At 56.2% G+C, this 19,183-nt stretch overlaps 2 protein-coding genes and 2 non-coding genes across 5 annotated transcripts; 3 read left to right on the forward strand and 1 right to left on the reverse strand.

Annotated features, from left to right (window-relative positions):
- Positions 1 to 2,164: 2,164 nt before the first annotated feature.
- On the reverse strand, positions 2,165 to 10,525 carry LOC128468322 (uncharacterized). Its single transcript, XM_053450014.1, has 4 exons — positions 10,464 to 10,525; positions 5,048 to 5,202; positions 3,969 to 4,135; positions 2,165 to 3,660 (listed from the first exon to the last, which is right to left on the reverse strand). The coding sequence occupies exons 2-4, from the start codon at positions 5,196 to 5,198 to the stop codon at positions 2,302 to 2,304; spliced, it is 1,677 nt and encodes a 558-aa protein (XP_053305989.1). The 5' UTR covers positions 5,199 to 5,202; positions 10,464 to 10,525; the 3' UTR covers positions 2,165 to 2,301.
- Positions 10,526 to 13,927: 3,402 nt separating this feature from the next.
- On the forward strand, positions 13,928 to 18,820 carry NOP56 (NOP56 ribonucleoprotein). 2 transcript variants are annotated; one of them, XM_053458027.1, is made up of 12 exons: positions 13,928 to 13,965; positions 14,443 to 14,532; positions 14,852 to 14,966; positions 15,393 to 15,554; positions 15,631 to 15,829; positions 16,166 to 16,353; positions 16,452 to 16,603; positions 16,890 to 16,990; positions 17,314 to 17,462; positions 17,653 to 17,774; positions 18,123 to 18,298; positions 18,340 to 18,462. In XM_053458027.1, exons 1-12 carry the CDS (start codon positions 13,963 to 13,965, stop codon positions 18,359 to 18,361), a joined length of 1,479 nt encoding a protein of 492 aa, XP_053314002.1. In that variant the 5' UTR covers positions 13,928 to 13,962; the 3' UTR covers positions 18,362 to 18,462. The 2 variants fall into 2 exon arrangements, with proteins under 2 accessions (XP_053314002.1, XP_053314001.1); XM_053458026.1 differs by having other exon boundaries at positions 13,936 to 13,965; positions 18,123 to 18,275; positions 18,434 to 18,820.
- On the forward strand, positions 15,965 to 16,099 carry LOC128468495 (small nucleolar RNA SNORA51). The gene has a single exon (XR_008345848.1). It is a non-coding gene; the product is annotated as a small nucleolar RNA SNORA51 (small nucleolar RNA).
- Positions 17,957 to 18,027, forward strand: LOC128468406 (small nucleolar RNA SNORD57). Its single transcript, XR_008345832.1, has one exon. It is a non-coding gene; the product is annotated as a small nucleolar RNA SNORD57 (small nucleolar RNA).
- Positions 18,821 to 19,183: the final 363 nt, after the last annotated feature.

Below are 19,183 nucleotides of genomic sequence, written 5' to 3' on the forward strand. Positions count from 1 at the left end.
TGGACTCATACACCCCATTATATTAGCGTATTAAGTATGTGGCATGCGGTCACTGGTCCATGTGCTCCATATTAGCCAATAATGTTCTAGAATAAATATAAAAGTGAGCTTTCATATTACAGGAAGTTGGATAAAGAAACTGTCAGGGACGGGGTCTGTACAGACGACTGTAATGACCCAGAGCGCCCAAAGATGGTGTTCAGGAGTTATTGCGCAGTAGCGGAGTCGGACAGGGCTTGGTGCAGGGCGGCTGCCCGGGTGGGCATCTAGGGTTGTGCAGCCCATACCAGGGCCCTGACATAGCAGCAGATGTAGTCCAGAACAAAGCAGAACATGATATCCTGCAGGCACCTTGGCGCAGGCATGAGACATAACGGAACATAGAAATGTGCAGGATGCTGCAGGCCGGGAGCAGGGAAGCTGAGCAGAGTAACAGCAGAGACAGAGCAAGAGGACATAACCAGACAAGACATACATGGTACAGGGCACAACAAAGGACAGGGAATAAGGAACACAGGGGAAGGAATGGGGAGCCAGAATCCTCGGACGCTTCTCCTTTAAGCAAGGATAGGACTACTTAACTGGGACATGGGGAGAGGAACTGAACTCCTCAGATGATTCAGGGAAGAAGGGCAAAGGTACACAAAACACTGACACACATGGATACAGGAACTAGCCTAGGACTGTGTGATAACAATTGGAGATTCTGTCACATCATATGGCCATAGTATGCTTAGCCCACCACTACGCCAAAGTACTCCAATGACGGTGGGTCCTAACGCTAAACCCTGCCTACTGAATAACTAAAGCTGAAACTGAACATTGAATCTATACACAGGACAGAGAAGGACAGAGAAGGAGATACCTTTAGACTGCTGACTGAGACAAACATAACAAACGGGTGAGGCGCACCTTATAAAGGAAACAGAAGCTGAAGCAAAGAGCAGGACTGGAATCCAGGAATCAGAAGCACAGAACAGAGCATACAGAAATCCAGAAATCGACCACAGCAAGACAGGAAAACTGTCACTGTAGGGTGGAGCTTGACAGAAACAGCCAATGAGGAACGAGAAAGTAGGACAGCGGGACAGTACATGAAAATCAGGCTCCTGGCCCCTTTCTGAATTTGGGGCCTAGTTGCTCATGGGGTGTGACAGTGGGAAAAGCATGGGGCAGGTAGGACCAGGGGTGGGATAGGGGAGGTAGGTCCTGGAGTGGGATGGGGCAGGTAGGACCTTAGGGTGGGATGGGGCAGGGAGGACCTGGAGTGGCACTGGGCAGGGAAGTCCTGTCTTCTGATGATGGTCCTGATGGTGACCCCAGTACCCCCTGCTGCCCAGTACCCCCTGCATTGCAGACAACTCCCCGGTGTCAGATCAATGTTTAGTTCCCTCTATAACATTCAGGAGGAGGATTCAAATGCTCCAGATTCCTCAGCCATTAATAAACGATCACAGAGTAGGCGCACACCTCAGAGGAGCCTCGAGTGGGACTTTGGGGCCTCGCAGAGATGGAGGCCGCTGCCGTTCACTTATATTTTATATAAATTATATCGCTCGCTATGATCGATAACGCAGCGACAGAGAACTTCCTAAAGACTGATAAGTCACCTGGTACCCGGCCGGTGGGGGCCGAACGCGCCTCATCTGCTGCCAGAGTCTGGTGGCGCATGCAATAGGTTAGATTACGAAGTGTGGCTTCGAGGAGTATAAACATCGTTACTTCCTTGCGTGGGAGATTCCTGTTTGGGTTTCGCTCCCGCCCAGCTTCTTCGCTGCTGAAAACATTGTAGGATGTTTCACGGCGGCCTTGTTAATGTCCATGTGGCCCGACAGCGGACTAACGCTGGCCTGCAGCTTACCGTTGTGCCATCCGCACATTGTGTGAAGAAACTCTCTTTTTCTGCCCAGGGGAAGCAGGAACCTGTGGGGTAAAGGATTTTCTTCGCACAGGCCCAGCATTAGGCGACCGTTGGGCCACATCTGTGCGGGTCGACCGGCACCTGGACTGTCTGGCCCTGGAGAGACGTGGGAAAGGAGAGAAAGGAGGGGAGAGAGAGACGGGGCCGATCTGCCGGCAGGTTCTGGGTTTCTAGGTGTTGGAGAGTGACTTCCTGCTACAGGTAGTAAAGTGTTAATTGGTCGGCGACAGAATAACGATAGAGTCTAATTAACAATCAATTTACTATGAAAATGCGACATTTTAGTCAAATTACTGCATAAAGCTTTCTGTATAAAGTGCTGCTTCTGTATTAGTGCTCCGTTTAACCCTTTCCTTCCCTGGGGGGCGCACCCCACCACTTCACTGCCAGCTTATCAGAACGCCGAGACCGGCCTTTTGGGCTTTTTCTTGAAGTCTGTGGTGGTCTCTCCGTGTGACATCCTGGCAGTGGGACAGGTCCAGGACCTTTAACCCCTTCAGTCTCAGTAACGCTGACGCCCCGGCTGCCGAAACCAGACTCCGACGCAGTGAAACCTCCTTCAGCTTCGGGAACAGAGGAGGAGAAACGAGAGCGAAGGTGGTCTGGAACACCAGATCCAAGTTACACGAGACCCCCACAAGAGACAGGCTCTCCAGCTCAGGGCTGCCGCGCAGGACAGACACCAAGGAGCCCCCCAGGCTGTGCTGGAGGCGTGGGGGCCACGCTTCCCCCTCTTCCATGAGCAGACTGAAGATCTTCAGCCGAGGCAGAGGGATGGTATCCTCGCCCCATGGAGGGAGTTCTGCCTCGTTCTGAGGCCAGGTCCGGCGGCTCGGGGCGAGATGACCCTGAAAGGTGTGGAGATCAGAGCAGAGGGAGAGCAGCGTGGAGAGCGAGTCCTCCTCACCCCACACCAAGTTCTGAATAGAGAGAAAACGCAGCCTCCTGGCCACACCGCCCAGTGGGGGCAACAGCTCCTCCAGGCTCCTGGTGGGGTGTTCGGGGCAGTGCAGCGTGAGGCGGCTCAGGGACGGCCATTGCATGAGGCTCCAAACCGGCCCGGCCTGGCCCCCGAGGGAGATGGTAACGTCTTCCACCCCTGGGCACAGACACCCCAACAAGGACACGTCTGGCTCCTCCAGGTCTTCGAGCTTCTTCAGGGGCAGGACCAAGCCCACCACGCCCTTCCCTCTGCGTCCCGCCCTCTGCTCCTGGGGGGCGTGGCTTGGTAAATCCGTGACACCGTTCTGGAGACTCTCCTTCGCTGTCCGGGCGCGGGCCACCTCAGCCAGTGAAGGGAAGCCATCGGGCGACCTTCCTGCGCAGCCGAACCTTTGTCCATGGAGGAGGCGTAGAGCGTGGGGGAGGAGAGGGTGAGAAAGGAGCTCCAGTCTGGGTAGGGCCAGCAGCAGGAAGGTCAGCGCATGCACCCACTCCTCCGGGCAATTCTGTGATATCACATCCCGTATCAGAAGCCCCCGCAGGGCCTGGCCGCGGAAAGAGCCCTCTTTACAGTTGTACCCCAGGCTGAGCAGGGATAACGGGGTCACCTTCCTGCAGCGGGACACGTCCAGCTCGCGGAGTCTCTGGCAGCGAGAGCCCACGGCGGACAGCACGAGAGCGTCACACTGAGTGTCCGACAGGCAGAGCTTGACAAGACGAGGCAATCGTTCAACCAGCAGAGTCAGGGATGGGGCGCCTACACGGTGGCAGGAGTGCAAATCCAGAGATGTGAGGGACTGGAAAGGAAGCGGGGAGTTATTACTGGGGAGGAAAAACCAGCAGAGAACGGAGCACAGGTCAGGGTCAGAGGGTGCTTTACAGAGAAGGAATATAGAGAGTCAGACCATGGTATATGGGGATGGTATATATATATAGGGTCAGGTGGCGGTATACAGGGGGTGAGGGTCAGACTGTGGGATGGGGGGGTATATACAGGGTCAGGAGGTACGGTACAGAGGGGTGTATATGGTCAGGCAGTAAGCAGAGGAGTGTTGATATGGTCAGGTGGTGTACGGTGCATTATATGGTGGGACAGTGTACTCACCTTACAGCGCATGCTCACTAACTGAGCGATCGTGTTGTTAACGAGTCCTGCGCATGGTCGCAGGCTGAGCTGGGTGAGGTGAGGCTGGAGGAGGAGGTGGAGGGCGGCTCGGGTCAACTTGTGAGAGTCTCCTAGTATCTTTATCAGCTCCTGCACCATGTTCCCTGCTGCGGGGGAGGGGAAACGGAGTTACACACACACACACCACGGCCCGTACTGCAACGTTTCAGTGCAGGCTTTTATTGCTCTATTAAACTCTACCATCTCTACTGGGAGGCTGTTCCACTTATCTACCACCCCCTCAGTAAAGTTACATGTCAGCATTTTACCTGTTGTCCTTTAAACTTCCCTCCTGCCCTTTTTTCCCTTTATGTATTTCAATGTCTCTCTCCCATCCCCTCTCTCTCTCTTCCCTCCCCCTCCCCTCTCTCTCTTCCCTCCCCCTCCCCTCTCTCTCTTCCCTCCCCCTCCCCTCTCTCTCTTCCATCCCTTCTCTCTCTTCTATCCCCAGCCCCTCTCTCTCTCTCTCTCTCCTCTCCCCATTCCCTCTCTCTCTCCTTTCCCCATTCCCCCTCTCTCCTCTCCCCATTCCCCCTCTCTCCTCTCCCCATTCCCCCTCTCTCTCCTCTCCCCATCCCCCCTCTCTCTCCTCTCCCCATCCCCCCTCTCTCTCCTCTCCCCATCCCCTCTCTCTCTTCCCCATCCCCTCTCTCTCTTCTCTCCCCATCCCCTCTCTCTCTTCTCTCCCCATTCCCTCTCTCTCTCCTCTCCCCATCCCCTCTCTCTCTCCTCTCCCCATCCCCTCTCTCACTCCTCTCCCCATCCCCTCTCTCTAGTCCTCTCTTGCTCTTCTCTCTCCTTCAGTCCCCAGCATGAGGACATCACCTTTCAGCGGTATCTTAGTTATTTCTCCAATAGATGATGGATCTCCTCTGCCTGTCCAGGGGGCCGGTACATCCCCCGTCATGTGACTGAACCCCACAGCTTTCTGCGCAGGGCTATTGGGCTAGCAGACTGGGTCACAACCTCTCATAAAGAGACTGCTGGTGGCCACAGTGTGACCTCCCCACCTCACTCACCTAGCTGATTGAACGGCCCCTCTATGTACATGAACATGTGCTCCTCCATGTACTTATCCGTGTAATCTGTCAGCCACACGCTATGCATGTTCCCTGCGATGTTCTGCAGACAGATGCTGGTGAGGCTGTCCGGTAACCTACTCTGCGCCATCCTCCTGGAGTGCGAAAAACACACGAGCACGGGATTTACATACAAAGCAGCCATGTCTGACCAGTCCTGATAACGCTTCATCCCCTACATTACATACAGACCCGCCGCTGTCTGACCAGTCCTGATAATGCGGTCACATCCCCTACATTACATACAGACCCGCCGCTGTCTGACCAGTCCTGATAACGCAGTCACATCCCCTACATTACATACAGACCCGCCGCTGTCTGACCAGTCCTGATAACGCAGTCACATCCCCTACATTACATACAGCCCCGCGCTGTCTGACCAGTCCTGATAACGCAGTCACACCCCCTACATTACATACAGACCCGCCGCTGTCTGACCAGTCCTGATAACGCGGTCACATCCCCTACATTACATACAGACCCGCCGCTGTCTGACCAGTCCTGATAACGCAGTCACATCCCCTACATTACATACAGACCCGCCGCTGTCTGACCAGTCCTGATAACGCAGTCACATCCCCTACATTACATACAGACCCGCCGCTGTCTGACCAGTCCTGATAACGCAGTCATACCCCCTACATTACATACAGACCCGCCGCTGTCTGACCAGTCCTGATAACGCAGTCACACCCCCTACATTGCATACAGACCCGTCGCTGTCTGACCAGTCCTGATAACGCGGTCACATCCCCTACATTACATACAGACCCGCCGCTGTCTGACCAGTCCTGATAACGCGGTCACATCCCCTACATTACATACAGACCCGCCGCTGTCTGACCAGTCCTGATAACGCGGTCACATCCCCTACATTACATACAAACCCGCCGCTGTCTGACCAGTCCTGATGACGCAGTCACATCCCCTACATTACATACAGACCCGCCGCTGTCTGACCAGTCCTGATAATGCGGTCACATCCCCTACATTACATACAGACCCGCCGCTGTCTGACCAGTCCTGATAACGCAGTCACATCCCCTACATTACATACAGACCCGCCGCTGTCTGACCAGTCCTGATAACGCAGTCACATCCCCTACATTACATACAGACCCGCCGCTGTCTGACCAGTCCTGATAACGCAGTCATACCCCCTACATTACATACAGACCCGCCGCTGTCTGACCAGTCCTGATAACGCAGTCACACCCCCTACATTGCATACAGACCCGTCGCTGTCTGACCAGTCCTGATAACGCGGTCACATCCCCTACATTACATACAGACCCGCCGCTGTCTGACCAGTCCTGATAACGCGGTCACATCCCCTACATTACATACAGACCCGCCGCTGTCTGACCAGTCCTGATAACGCGGTCACATCCCCTACATTACATACAGACCCGCCGCTGTCTGACCAGTCCTGATGACGCAGTCACATCCCCTACATTACATACAGACCCGCCGCTGTCTGACCAGTCCTGATGACGCAGTCACATCCCCTACATTACATACAGACCCGCCGCTGTCTGACCAGTCCTGATAACGCGGTCACATCCCCTACATTACATACAGACCCGCCGCTGTCTGACCAGTCCTGATAACGCAGTCACACCCCCTACATTACATACAGACCCGCCGCTGTCTGACCAGTCCTGATAACGCAGTCACATCCCCTACATTACATACAGACCCGCCGCTGTCTGACCAGTCCTGATAACGCAGTCACATCCACTACATTACATACAGACCCGCCGCTGTCTGACCAGTCCTGATAACGCAGTCACATCCCCTACATTACATACAGACCCGCCGCTGTCTGACCAGTCCTGATAACGCAGTCACATTCCCTACATTACATACAGACCCGCCGCTGTCTGACCAGTCCTGATAACGCAGTCACACCCCCTACATTACATACAGACCCGCCGCTGTCTGACCAGTCCTGATAACGCAGGCACATCCCCTACATTACATACAGACCCGCCGCTGTCTGACCAGTCCTGATAACGCAGGCACATCCCCTACATTACATACAGACCCGCCACTGTCTGACCAGTCCTGATAATGCAGTCACATCCCCTACATTACATACAGACCCGCCGCTGTCTGACCAGTCCTGATAACGCAGTCACATCCCCTACATTACATACAGACCCGCCGCTGTCTGACCAGTCCTGATAAAACATCATCCCCTACATTACATACACACCCGCCGCTGTCTGACCAGTCCTGATAACGCAGTCACATCCCCTACATTACATACAGACCCGCCGCTGTCTGACCAGTCCTGATAACGCAATCACATCCCCTACATTACATACAGACCCGCCGCTGTCTGACCAGTCCTGATAATGCAGTCACATCCCCTACATTACATACAGACCCGTCGCTGTCTGACCAGTCCTGATAACGCATCATCCCCTACATTACATACACACCCGCCGCTGTCTGACCAGTCCTGATAATGCAGTCACATCCCCTACATTACATACAGACCCGTCGCTGTCTGACCAGTCCTGATAACGCATCATCCCCTACATTACATACACACCCGCCGCTGTTTGACCAGTCCTGATAACGCAGTCACATCCCCTACATTACATACAGACCTGTCGCTGTCTGACCAGTCCTGATAACGCAGCCACATCCCCTACATTACATACAGACCCGCCGCTGTCTGACCAGTCCTGATAATGTGGTCACATCCCCTACATTACATACAGACCCGCCGCTGTCTGACCAGTCCTGATAACGCAGTCACATCCCCTACATTACATACAGACCCGCTGCTGTCTGACCAGTCCTGATAACGCAGTCACATCCCCTACATTACATACAGACCCGCCGCTGTCTGACCAGTCCTGATAACGCGGTCACGTCCCCTACATTACGTACAGACCCGCCGCTGTCTGACCAGTCCTGATAATGCAGTCACATCCCCTACATTACATACAGACCCGCCGCTGTCTGACCAGTCCTGATAACGCAGTCACACCCCCTACATTACATACAGACCCGCCGCTGTCTGACCAGTCCTGATAACGCAGTCACACCCCCTACATTACATACAGACCCGCCGCTGTCTGACCAGTCCTGATAACGCAGTCACATCCCCTACATTACATACAGACCCGCCGCTGTCTGACCAGTCCTGATAACGCAGTCACATCCCCTACATTACATACAGACCCGCCGCTGTCTGACCAGTCCTGATAACGCAGTCACATCCCCTACATTACATACAGACCCGCCGCTGTCTGACCAGTCCTGATAACGCAGTCACATCCCCTACATTACATACAGACCCCGCGCTGTCTGACCAGTCCTGATAACGCAGTCACATCCCCTACATTACATACAGACCCGCCGCTGTCTGACCAGTCCTGATACCGCAGGCACATCCCCTACATTACATACAGACCCGCTGCTGTCTGACCAGTCCTGATAACGCAGTCACATCCCCTACATTACACACAGACCCGCGCTGTCTGACCAGTCCTGATAACGCAGTCACATCCCCTACATTACATACAGACCCGCCGCTGTCTGACCAGTCCTGATAATGCAGTCACATCCCCTACATTACATACAGACCCGCCGCTGTCTGACCAGTCCTGATAACGCAGTCACATCCCCTACATTACATACAGACCCGCCGCTGTCTGACCAGTCCTGATAACGCAGTCACATCCCCTACATTACACACAGACCCGCGCTGTCTGACCAGTCCTGATAACGCAGTCACGTCCCCTACATTACGTACAGACCCGCCGCTGTCTGACCAGTCCTGATAATGCAGTCACATCTCCTGCATTACATACAGACCCGCAGCTGTCTGACCAGTCCTGATACCGCAGTCACATTCCCTACATTACATACAGACCCGCCGCTGTCTGACCAGTCCTGATAACGCAGTCACATCCCCTACATTACATACAGACCCGCCGCTGTCTGACCAGTCCTGATAACGCAGTCACATCCCCTACATTACATACAGACCCGCTGCTGTCTGACCAGTCCTGATAACGCAGTCACATCCCCTACATTACATACACACCCGCCGCTGTCTGACCAGTCCTGATAACGCAGTCACATCCCCTACATTACATACAGACCCGTCGCTGTCTGACCAGTCCTGATAACGCAGTCACATCCCCTACATTACATACAGACCCGCCGCTGTCTGACCAGTCCTGATAACGCAGTCACATCCCCTACATTACATACAAACCCGCCGCTGTCTGACCAGTCCTGATAACGCAGTCACATCCCCTACATTACATACAGACCCGCCGCTGTCTGACCAGTCCTGATAACGCAGTCACGTCCCCTACATTACGTACAGACCCGCCGCTGTCTGACCAGTCCTGATAATGCAGTCACATCTCCTACATTACATACGGACCCGCAGCTGTCTGACCAGTCCTGATACCGCAGTCACATTCCCTACATTACATACAGACCCGCCGCTGTCTGACCAGTCCTGATAACGCAGTCACATCCCCTACATTACATACAGACCCGCCGCTGTCTGACCAGTCCTGATAACGCAGTCACATCCCCTACATTACATACAAACCCGCCGCTGTCTGACCAGTCCTGATAACGCAGTCACGTCCCCTACATTACGTACAGACCCGCCGCTGTCTGACCAGTCCTGATAATGCAGTCACATCTCCTACATTACATACAGACCCGCAGCTGTCTGACCAGTCCTGATACCGCAGTCACATTCCCTACATTACATACAGACCCGCCGCTGTCTGACCAGTCCTGATAACGCAGTCACATCCCCTACATTATATACAGACCCGCCGCTGTCTGACCAGTCCTGATAACGCAGTCACATCCCCTACATTACATACAGACCCGCCGCTGTCTGACCAGTCCTGATAACGCAGTCACGTCCCCTACATTACATACAGACCCGCCGCTGTCTGACCAGTCCTGATAACGCAGTCACATCCCCTACATTACATACAAACCCGCCGCTGTCTGACCAGTCCTGATAACGCAGTCACATCCCCTACATTACATACAGACCCGCCGCTGTCTGACCAGTCCTGATAACGCAGTCACATCCCCTACATTACATACAGACCCGCCGCTGTCTGACCAGTCCTGATAACGCAGTCACATCCCCTACATTACATACAGACCCGCCGCTGTCTGACCAGTCCTGATAACGCAGTCACATCCCCTACATTACAAACAGACCCGTGCTGTCTGACTCTGTACTCTCTCCCATAAGTGTCTCAGTGACTCTCCCCGACGCAATCTGCCCTAATGCCTCCCTCCCTGTACCACTTCACAGTACCCCATATCACTCGGGAGGCCTCTCTCTTACACTCAGATTTCTCTCTCCTGCCCGCTTCCGCTTCTCTCCTCTCTCTCCCCTCTCACTTCCTGCAGTGTCTGGGACTCCACCTTTCCCCAGTGGGAGTGAAACTATATTATAGGAGATGACAGCACTCCGGCCCAACCCCAAACCATCGCCCTGAGAAGGCACTTCCTCGAGTGGTTAAGTGGGACATCAACTCCTTAACTCTCCGGTACTCCGGGCCCTGACCGACTCTCCGGTACTCCGGGCCCTGACCGACTCTCCGGTACTCCGGGCCCTGACCGACTCTCCGGCACTCCGGGCCCTGACCGACTCCCCGGTACTCCTGGCCCTGACCGACTCTCCGGTACTCGGGGCCCTGACCGACTCTCCTGTACTCCGGGCCCTGACCGACTCTCCGGGCCTTGACCGACTCCCCGGTACTGCGGGCCCTGACCGACTCCCTGGTACTCCGGGCCCTGACCGACTCCGCTGTACTGCGGGCCCTGACCGACTCCCCGGTACTGGGGGCACTGACCGACTCCCCGGTACTGGGGGCCCTGACCGACTCCCCGGTACTGCGGGCCCTGACCGACTCCCTGGTACTCCGGGCCCTGACCGACTCCGCTGTACTGCGGGCCCTGACCGACTCTCCTGTACTCCGGGGCCCTGACCGACTCCCCGGTACTCCGGGCCCTGACCGACTCCCCGGTACTGGGGGCCCTGACCGACTCCCCGGTACTGGGGGCCCTGACCGACTCCCCGGTACTGGGGGCCCTGACCGACTCCCCGGTACTGCGGGCCCTGACCGACTCCCCGGTACTGCGGGCCCTGACCGACTCCCCGGTACTCCGGGCCCTGACCGACTCTCCGGTACTCCGGGCTATGACCGACTCTCCGGTACCTGACCGACTCTCCGGTACTCGGGGCCCTGACCGACTCTCCTGTACTCCGGGCCCTGACCGACTCCCCGGTACTGCGGGCCCTGACCGACTCCGCTGTACTGCGGGCCCTGACCGACTCCGCTGTACTGCGGGCCCTGACCGACTCCCCGGTACTGGGGGCACTGACCGACTCCCCGGTACTGGGGGCACTGACCGACTCCCCGGTACTGGGGGCACTGACCGACTCCCCGGTACTGGGGGCCCTGACCGACTCCCCGGTACTGCGGGCCCTGACCGACTCCCTGGTACTCCGGGGCCCTGACCGACTCCGCTGTACTCCGGGCCCTGACCGACTCCCGGTACTCCGGGCCCTGACCGACTCCCCGGTACTCCGGGCCCTGACCGACTCCCCGGTACTGGGGGCCCTGACCGACTCCCCGGTACTGCGGGCCCTGACCGACTCCCCGGTACTGCGGGCCCTGACCGACTCCCCGGTACTCCGGGCCCTGACCGACTCCCCGGTACTCCGGGCCCTGACCGACTCCCCGGTACTGTGGGCCCTGACCTACTCTCCGGTACTTCGGGCCCTGACCGACTCCCTGGTACTACATGCCCCTAATTTCCACCGGCGGTTCCCAGCACAGAGTGCTGCCTGTAAGTATGGGCTGGCAGCCGAGTTGCTTCAGGTAGTTGAGACGCGGGACGAGCGCCCTGCTGTGTATTTGCCACTTTTGGAAAATCAGTGTCTTGCTATGGTTTGGGCCTTGAAATAAACTACAGCAACATCAACTATCAACAAATTTGATAGCACACCATTGTGTTCCTATGTGTTTTTTCTTCTTCCTTTATATACTCCACACACCTCCCGGAGGATTTGATGCATATGAGGCTTGAATATACGTATACACATTGTGAGCGCATACAATAGATATCCCGTTAGACTGTCTGTGCAAACCACTACACTATTAGTTTTCCTTTTTTATTTTCCAAACCGGTATACCCGAGCGCCCCCTAGTGGTCTTTTTGCGTACTTCAAACACCTGGAGAATGTTTTTTACGGGAAAGGGAAGTATATTTACATTTTTCTCTCTGAAAATCCCGCTTCACACTGGTTTTCATTACTTTCTTTTGGCACAAACTACCGACAGCTCAGCCTGTCCCAGCCACCACGGACTTACCGACAGCTCAGCCTGTCCCAGCCACCACAGACTTACCGACAGCTCAGCCTGTCCCGGCCACCAACGGACTTACCGACAGCTCAGCCTGTCCTGGCCACCACGGACTTACCGACAGCTGAGCCGGTCCCGACCTCCACGTCTTACCGACAGCTGAGCCGGTCCCGACCTCCACGTCTTACCGACAGCTGAGCCTGTCCCGACCTCCACGACTTACCGACAGCTCAGCCTGTCCTGGCCACCACGGACTTACCGACAGCTGAGCCGGTCCCGACCTCCACGTCTTACCGACAGCTGAGCCGGTCCCGACCTCCACGTCTTACCGACAGCTGAGCCGGTCCCGACCTCCACGTCTTACCGACAGCTGAGCCTGTCCCGACCTCCACGACTTACGGACAGCTCAACCGGTCCCGACCTCCACGACTTACGGACAGCACGGCCTGTCCCAGCCGCCATGGACTTACCGACAGCTCAGCTCAGCGGTGCCCACGGGGGCCTGCCGGGGGCCAGGTACCAGAGTGCCAAGAGCCTCAAGCTCTGCCAGCAACAGGCGTTAACGGCGCCTCGTAGCGCGAGATCACATGACCCATCACATTGATATAGCGCCAGCAGGCTCTGTAGCGCTGTACAGAGCCTGCACAGTATTGCCCCTGATGAAGCGGACAGGACATTAGTGCATCGCTATTTGCCTCCTGTCACTCACTAACCCGGCGATGGCCACGCTTACAGCACCGGCGTCACTTACGCCATTAACACCAAATGATAACGGAGCAGTCACCATGGAAACCAGCGGAATTTCCGTGCCAGCTGAGAAGTAATCCCCCGGGCACCTGCTCTGCTGGGTGGCAGAGACGGTTTTACCCCTGAACGGGGATCCTCCTATGTGAACTGTTACCCACCACCGGGCTCCTACAGCAAATAAAGCGGCAGTCCCGCCCGTGTATGTACCGCGCATTGAAGCGCGTGTCACTCCGACTCCGATGCATTTCCTGTCATGTGCATGCAGGGAAATGCACCGGGCTCCAAACAACATTCACTCCAATACGCATGTACACAAAAACATGGTTACAGAGCCGTCTGATGAAGAGACCTCTGAGGCTCCAAGTGCTCACTTGACTTTACTTCTTACTCTATAATCGTTGGCCACGTGCTTTCTTATTAGGGCCTCCGAATAATCATAGAGAAGTCTGCCAGTCGGCCTCTCACCGGAAGCGCCCTCTGCGCAGTTAGCACGTGTTAGGCTTTCGGGTCCTCCGAAGTACCATAGAGAGCACACCCTGGGGCGCGTGGACAGGAAGCCTCTCGTTCTCACTCTCTGTAGCCGCGCGGCTACTGGCTGTGCCTGATGGGCGTGGCCTGTCTTTCGTCTGTCATTGGCTGTTCTGGGTAGGCGGGGCCGTCTCGTGGTGTGGCTCAGGACGGCGGGCACACTGAGCTCAGTCTGTTTGCGACACGCGGGAGGGAGACATGGTGAGTGTGGGCTGTGTGCGCGCCTTCGGCCTCGCCGAAAGGTTATTCGGTGCGTTCCACAGGAGGGTCCCCGTGCGGGCCGAGGACCTTGTCCCGCCTCATGCTGCGTACTGGGTCGCAGCCGGCCCCGAGTTATGGCGTTATAGCCAGTAGTCGGGTTGTAACACCGCGTGACTGTCCCCCAGCTCACCGGCCCCGTTATCTGCAGTTACCCGGTGAGGCATCGTCCTCTGGGCCCCTCTGCCCTAAATCTGCGGCAGGTCTTCTGCACCTGGTAGCGGTTATGGTAGACCGCGTTGAGATTCAATATATCGCCGTCATATTCCGCAGCGCCGTACAGTGAGCTGCGTTACACAGCTGGCTATCTGTGGCGGCGGCGGGGCGCTGCGATTACGCGTGCTAAGGTCAGATGTGTGGCGCTGCGTTTCCGGCGGGCCGCTCCGCGTTTTTTGGTAACGCGCTCTTCCTTCTTTCCAGGTTCTGCTCCACGTGCTGTTTGAACATGCCGCCGGCTATGCGCTGTTTGCCGTTAAGGAGGTGGAGGAGATCGGGATGCTGCTCCCGCAGGTGAGGCTCTTTGGGGTCCCTGGTGGGGGGGGGCGATGCGCTGTGATGTGTTCAGAATCTGTCAATCCACTGAGTAAAGTGATGACGTCACTCACTGTCCTGAGCGCAGGTGCTGGGGGTAATGCCGCGGAGTAATACCGGGTCGCTGGTGCCTGCCGGTGTGTTCTCACTGGCTGAGGATGACTCATGCTCCGTCTCTCCAGCCACTGGACTGCAAGTCCCGTGATTCTCTGCCTGGATGGCTTAGAGTAGTGGGGTTTCCACGGGTCTGTTGTGTCTGGGGGTAACTCCGCTCTTCTCTCGCCTTCGTTCTCTGCAGGTGGAGGAGAGTCTCCTGAACATCGCCAAGTTTAACGGCATCGTGAAGCTCGCCGCCTTCCTGCCCTTCAAGTCGGCCCAAAGTGCCCTGGAGAATGTGAACGCTATCTCTGAGGGTAAGGCTGATGGGGGAGGGGCCGGGCTCCGCGCCGGGGGCCACAGATCTGCGCCGTGTCTCTGCCGGGTGCCGTGATGTGTAACTAATCTGTCAATCCACTGAATGCGGTGATGTCAGCTTGTATGTTACTGAGCACCTCTGTCGTTCCCGGAACATGGGCTGTAATGGGCACATGTTATGTCATCGCCTCACTCCTGATCATGATGTCACAGGTTGGTGGGAGGCACAAGCCCCACTCAGCTTTGGATTTGCTTTGCCCCCCAGAGTATGAATGTAACGTTGCTGCTGGGTGCTATTGCCATCTGCTGGCGGCCTCTGGTGTTACAGGGGGGGTTGCAGTTCTTGGATGACGTGCCTTTTAACTCTTTGTTGCCCAGTGTCATGGCGGTTTTGGTGACTGTAGTGCATTTCTTCTGGCCCCCAGGGGTCCTGCACGAGGAACTCAAGCTGTTCCTGGAGACTCACATGCCGGCCAAGAGGAAGAAGGCACTGCTGGGTGTAGGAGATCCCAAGATTGGAGCTGCCGTCCAGGAGGAGCTGAAAATTGCATGTCAGACGGGTGGCGTGGTGGCCGAGATCCTGCGAGGTGAGAGTGGGGGTCCGTGGCCAGGGTCTGGCGGCAGACATGCTGCTTCTGGGTTATTAAGGCTTCTTTCCTGCAGGGATCCGGCTGCACTTCCACTCGCTGGTGAAGGGTCTCACCGCTCAGTCGGCCTCCAAGGCGCAGCTGGGACTCGGCCACAGTTACTCCCGAGCCAAGGTGAAGTTCAACGTCAACAGGGTGGACAACATGATCATTCAGTCCATCAGCTTGTTGGACCAGCTGGACAAGGACATCAACACCTTCTCCATGAGAGTCAGGTGAGCGACCGTCATCCTCATCCAATGGGGAAGGAAGCTTGGGTTTGGTTTCGTGGGGTAGTACTTAATAGATATAGCGGCGTCGTATTCCGCGGCGCTGCACGCATGAAACGCCGTCCAGCCGATGTGTGCTGCTCCCTCCCGATGCTTACCACAGGCAGTGCTGTCCCTCCCGCTGCCTGTACAGAAAGCGGAGGCAGAGAAACGTCTCCGAATACACCACAGCGGGGCCGCCCGTGGCCGTGCTGTTTTGTTACCGGCGAGACAGTTAAATGCCCCCTTTGCTTGCCCCTTATGACGTCTGTGCGGGGTCACTCACCACGGCTCTTCCCGCAGGGAGTGGTACGGCTATCACTTCCCGGAGCTGATAAAGATCGTGTCTGATAACTTCACGTACTGCCGCCTGGCCAAGTTCATCGGGAACCGCAAGGAGCTGAGCGAGGAGAAGCTGGAGGAGATGGAAGAGATCGCCATGGATGGCGCCAAGGCCCAGGCCATCCTCGAGGCGTCGCGCTCATCCATGGGTACGTTCTGCCCTGTGGGGGAGGCCGTGCTCACGGGGGGCATTCTGTGTCGGCGTGTCTTGGGGGGACCCCTGTTCTGACTCCGCCTTCCCCCGCAGGGATGGACATCTCTCCCATTGACCTGATTAATATCGAGAGCTTCTCGAGCCGCGTCATCTCGCTGTCCGAGTACCGGAAGGGTCTGCAGGAATATCTCCGCTCCAAGATGAACCAGGTGGCGCCCAGCCTGTCGGCGCTCATCGGTGAAGTGGTGAGTGACGCGCGGCGGATGAACGTGCAGTGCTGGGGGTGCTGGGAGTTGAAGCCCCAGGGGTTTCCAGTCAGCGTATTTCCCACCTCTTCGGCGGTTATGGAAATTAACCCCTTGTGTATTTCCATGCCCAGTCTGCATGCTGATACGTTCACATCTATTGGCCAGATTTACTGAGGGAGTGGGGCTTGACAGCTTATGTTATTTTTCCTGGAATTCGTGGGGATATTGCTGTTTTTCCCCCATCTCGTTGGCCATCTGGGTAAACCGTGTCTCTGCTCCGCAGGTCGGCGCGCGTCTCATCTCCCACGCTGGCAGCCTGACAAACCTCGCCAAGTACCCGGCGTCCACGGTGCAGATCCTCGGCGCGGAGAAAGCCCTGTTCAGGTACATCTGCCGGGTGGTTGTGGTGATGGCAGCTTACTGGGCGCCCCAGTTTGACATGCGCTGCCGGGTCTCTGGTCCGGCGCCGTGTGGGTGATAACGCCGGGCCCCGGAGTCTGAACAACCACCGTGTTCCTGTATGACTGGTCAGCCGCTCAGGTCAGAAATGTGAGGGTCCAGGGGGGAGGTGGGTCTTTGGTGTCTCCTCTGAGGTGGAATAAGCATACAATAGAGCGGCGTGTGAACCACAAATCATCAACCCCCCCCCCCCCATTTATTCGCTCCTTTCCTCCCCGTTTAATCTGAATCCACGAATCCCATTGCAGGGCTCTGAAGACCAGAGGAAACACTCCTAAGTACGGCTTAATCTTCCACTCGACGTTCATTGGCCGAGCGGCTGCCAAGAACAAGGGCCGCATCTCCCGCTACCTGGCCAACAAGTGCACCATCGCCTCTCGGATAGATTGCTTCTCGGGTGAGTGGCCGGTCGGGCCGGTTCTGGCCTCCAGCTCTTCGCTGTGATGTGTAATATTTTTCGTCAACAGTATTACACTGGCGTGTATGTTGACAGCCATTCTCTGAGCGAAGCTGCGCCCCCAGACCCCCCTCTTTGTGTATCAAGTGCTGTTCTGGCCTAGCGTGATGTGATTTATTCCCTGTTGCAGAGTTCCCCACCAGCGTGTTTGGAGACAAGCTCCGGGAGCAGGTGGAGGAGAGGCTGTCTTTCTATGAAACCGGTGACGCTCCTCGCAAGAACCTGGATGTGATGAAGGAAGCCCTGGTGGAGGTGAGTGGGCTTCTCTCGGCCCTGCTTGGTGGGCTTGTGGTGTACCCCTTTGCAGGTGTCTGGGTGGCGGTGGGCTTGTGGTGTACCCTGCAGCAGGGGTCTGGGTGGTGGTGGGCTTCTCATGGGCCCCTGCTGCAGGGGTCCGGGTGGCAGTGGGCTCCTGTTGTACCCCGTGGCGCTTTTGGAGGTGATGTAAGTTGCAACCTCCTGACTGAAATCATGGAGGCAAAAACTGATTTAATGAGGCTGATCCGACAAGCGGCATGTTTGGGGGTAAATGGGGTGGGGCGGGCAGTTTGCTGCCCTCTGAGCAGATGGTCTTTTAACCCCCTTGTCTCCTCGTTCCAGGCCACTGAAGTTGTGTCTGAGTTGAAGAGGAAGCAGGAGAAGAGGGAAAAGAAGAAAAAGAAGCGCGAGAAGAGGCGTCTGGAGGCTCTGGCTGCTGCCGAGGAGGAAGAGCCTGAGGAGCCGACCCCCAAAAAAAGCAAGAAGAATGTCGAGGTGAGGCCCGGGCCCAGCTCCCTGTCTCATTTTATTCCACAGCGTGCCAGCCGTCTATCGGCAGAAATCCTTCCCTGGGGGAGTAAATATAATGAGGGGGTCCAATTGCCCCAGCTGTCCCTGGGTGTGACGAGCTGTCATGTCTCTCGTCTCTCTAGGTGCAAGAATCTGGGAAAAAGAAGAAAAAGCAGGAATCCGAGCCAGAGGTCTCTGAGAACGGGTTAGAGGAGGAAGAGGCTCCGTCCAAAAAGAAGAAGAAGAAGAAGTCCGTCCCGGAAGAGGCTCCCCCAACAGAGAAGTCGTCTGTCCCGGAAGAGGCTCCCTCAACGAAGAAGAAGAAGAAAAAATCCAAAGTGCAGGAGGAGGAGTCATCGTGAGCAGGCCCCGGGGCCCCGTCCCATGGACTGATAAGACTGTGCTGTTAAACAGACTTTTCATTATTTACTTTTTTTTTTTTGTACATAGACTGGGGGTCCGGGCTGCCCGCCGGTTGGAAAGGGCATTTCACCATTAAATTTGTTTTCTATTAAATGCCACTGAAGGGCTCTGTTTATCGGTGGGCGCTGCGGCTGTCTGCAGCTATTGATCAGCCTGTCTGGTTAGCAATTGCCCCTGCTTTCTATGGTATCGGCCGAGGAGGCGTTTAAATGCCGGTGGGGGAGAGTACTCGGCCGGGCGCTCTATGATGGGGGGGGGGGCGGCTGTGCGGCAGCATCGCTGATGTCATACAGCGGCATGCTGGATCACTTCCTCGTGATTGGATTCCTGGGGGGGGAGGTGTAACTAAGGGCGGATGTTCTCTGCTTCCTGTGACTTCCCATCCACTGAAACTCTCTAATCCCTGTTCTTTATGTATAAAGTGGGCTGGGTCTCTTGACTGCTAATCATTGTGGGTGAAATGGTTTGGA

This window comes from Spea bombifrons, chromosome 1, assembly GCF_027358695.1.
Source record: "Spea bombifrons isolate aSpeBom1 chromosome 1, aSpeBom1.2.pri, whole genome shotgun sequence".
NCBI classification, from domain to species: domain Eukaryota; kingdom Metazoa; phylum Chordata; class Amphibia; order Anura; family Pelobatidae; genus Spea; species Spea bombifrons.

Excerpts from the sequence above, each read along its gene's own strand:
- NOP56 (XM_053458026.1), top strand. Across the intron at positions 14,967-15,392 it reads TGTGAACGCTATCTCTGAGG|GGGTCCTGCACGAGGAACTC; the intron begins GTAAGGCTGATG and ends TCTGGCCCCCAG. Across the intron at positions 16,991-17,313 it reads GCGGAGAAAGCCCTGTTCAG|GGCTCTGAAGACCAGAGGAA; the intron begins GTACATCTGCCG and ends ATCCCATTGCAG.
- LOC128468322 (XM_053450014.1), bottom strand. The coding sequence starts at position 5,198 with ATGGCGCAGAGTAGGTTACCGGACAGCCTCACCAGCATCTGTCTGCAG. Across the intron at positions 4,136-5,047 it reads GGGGCCGTTCAATCAGCTAG|CAGGGAACATGGTGCAGGAG; the intron begins GTGAGTGAGGTG and ends CCTCCCCCGCAG. Across the intron at positions 3,661-3,968 it reads TAGTGAGCATGCGCTGTAAG|TCCCTCACATCTCTGGATTT; the intron begins GTGAGTACACTG and ends CTTCCTTTCCAG.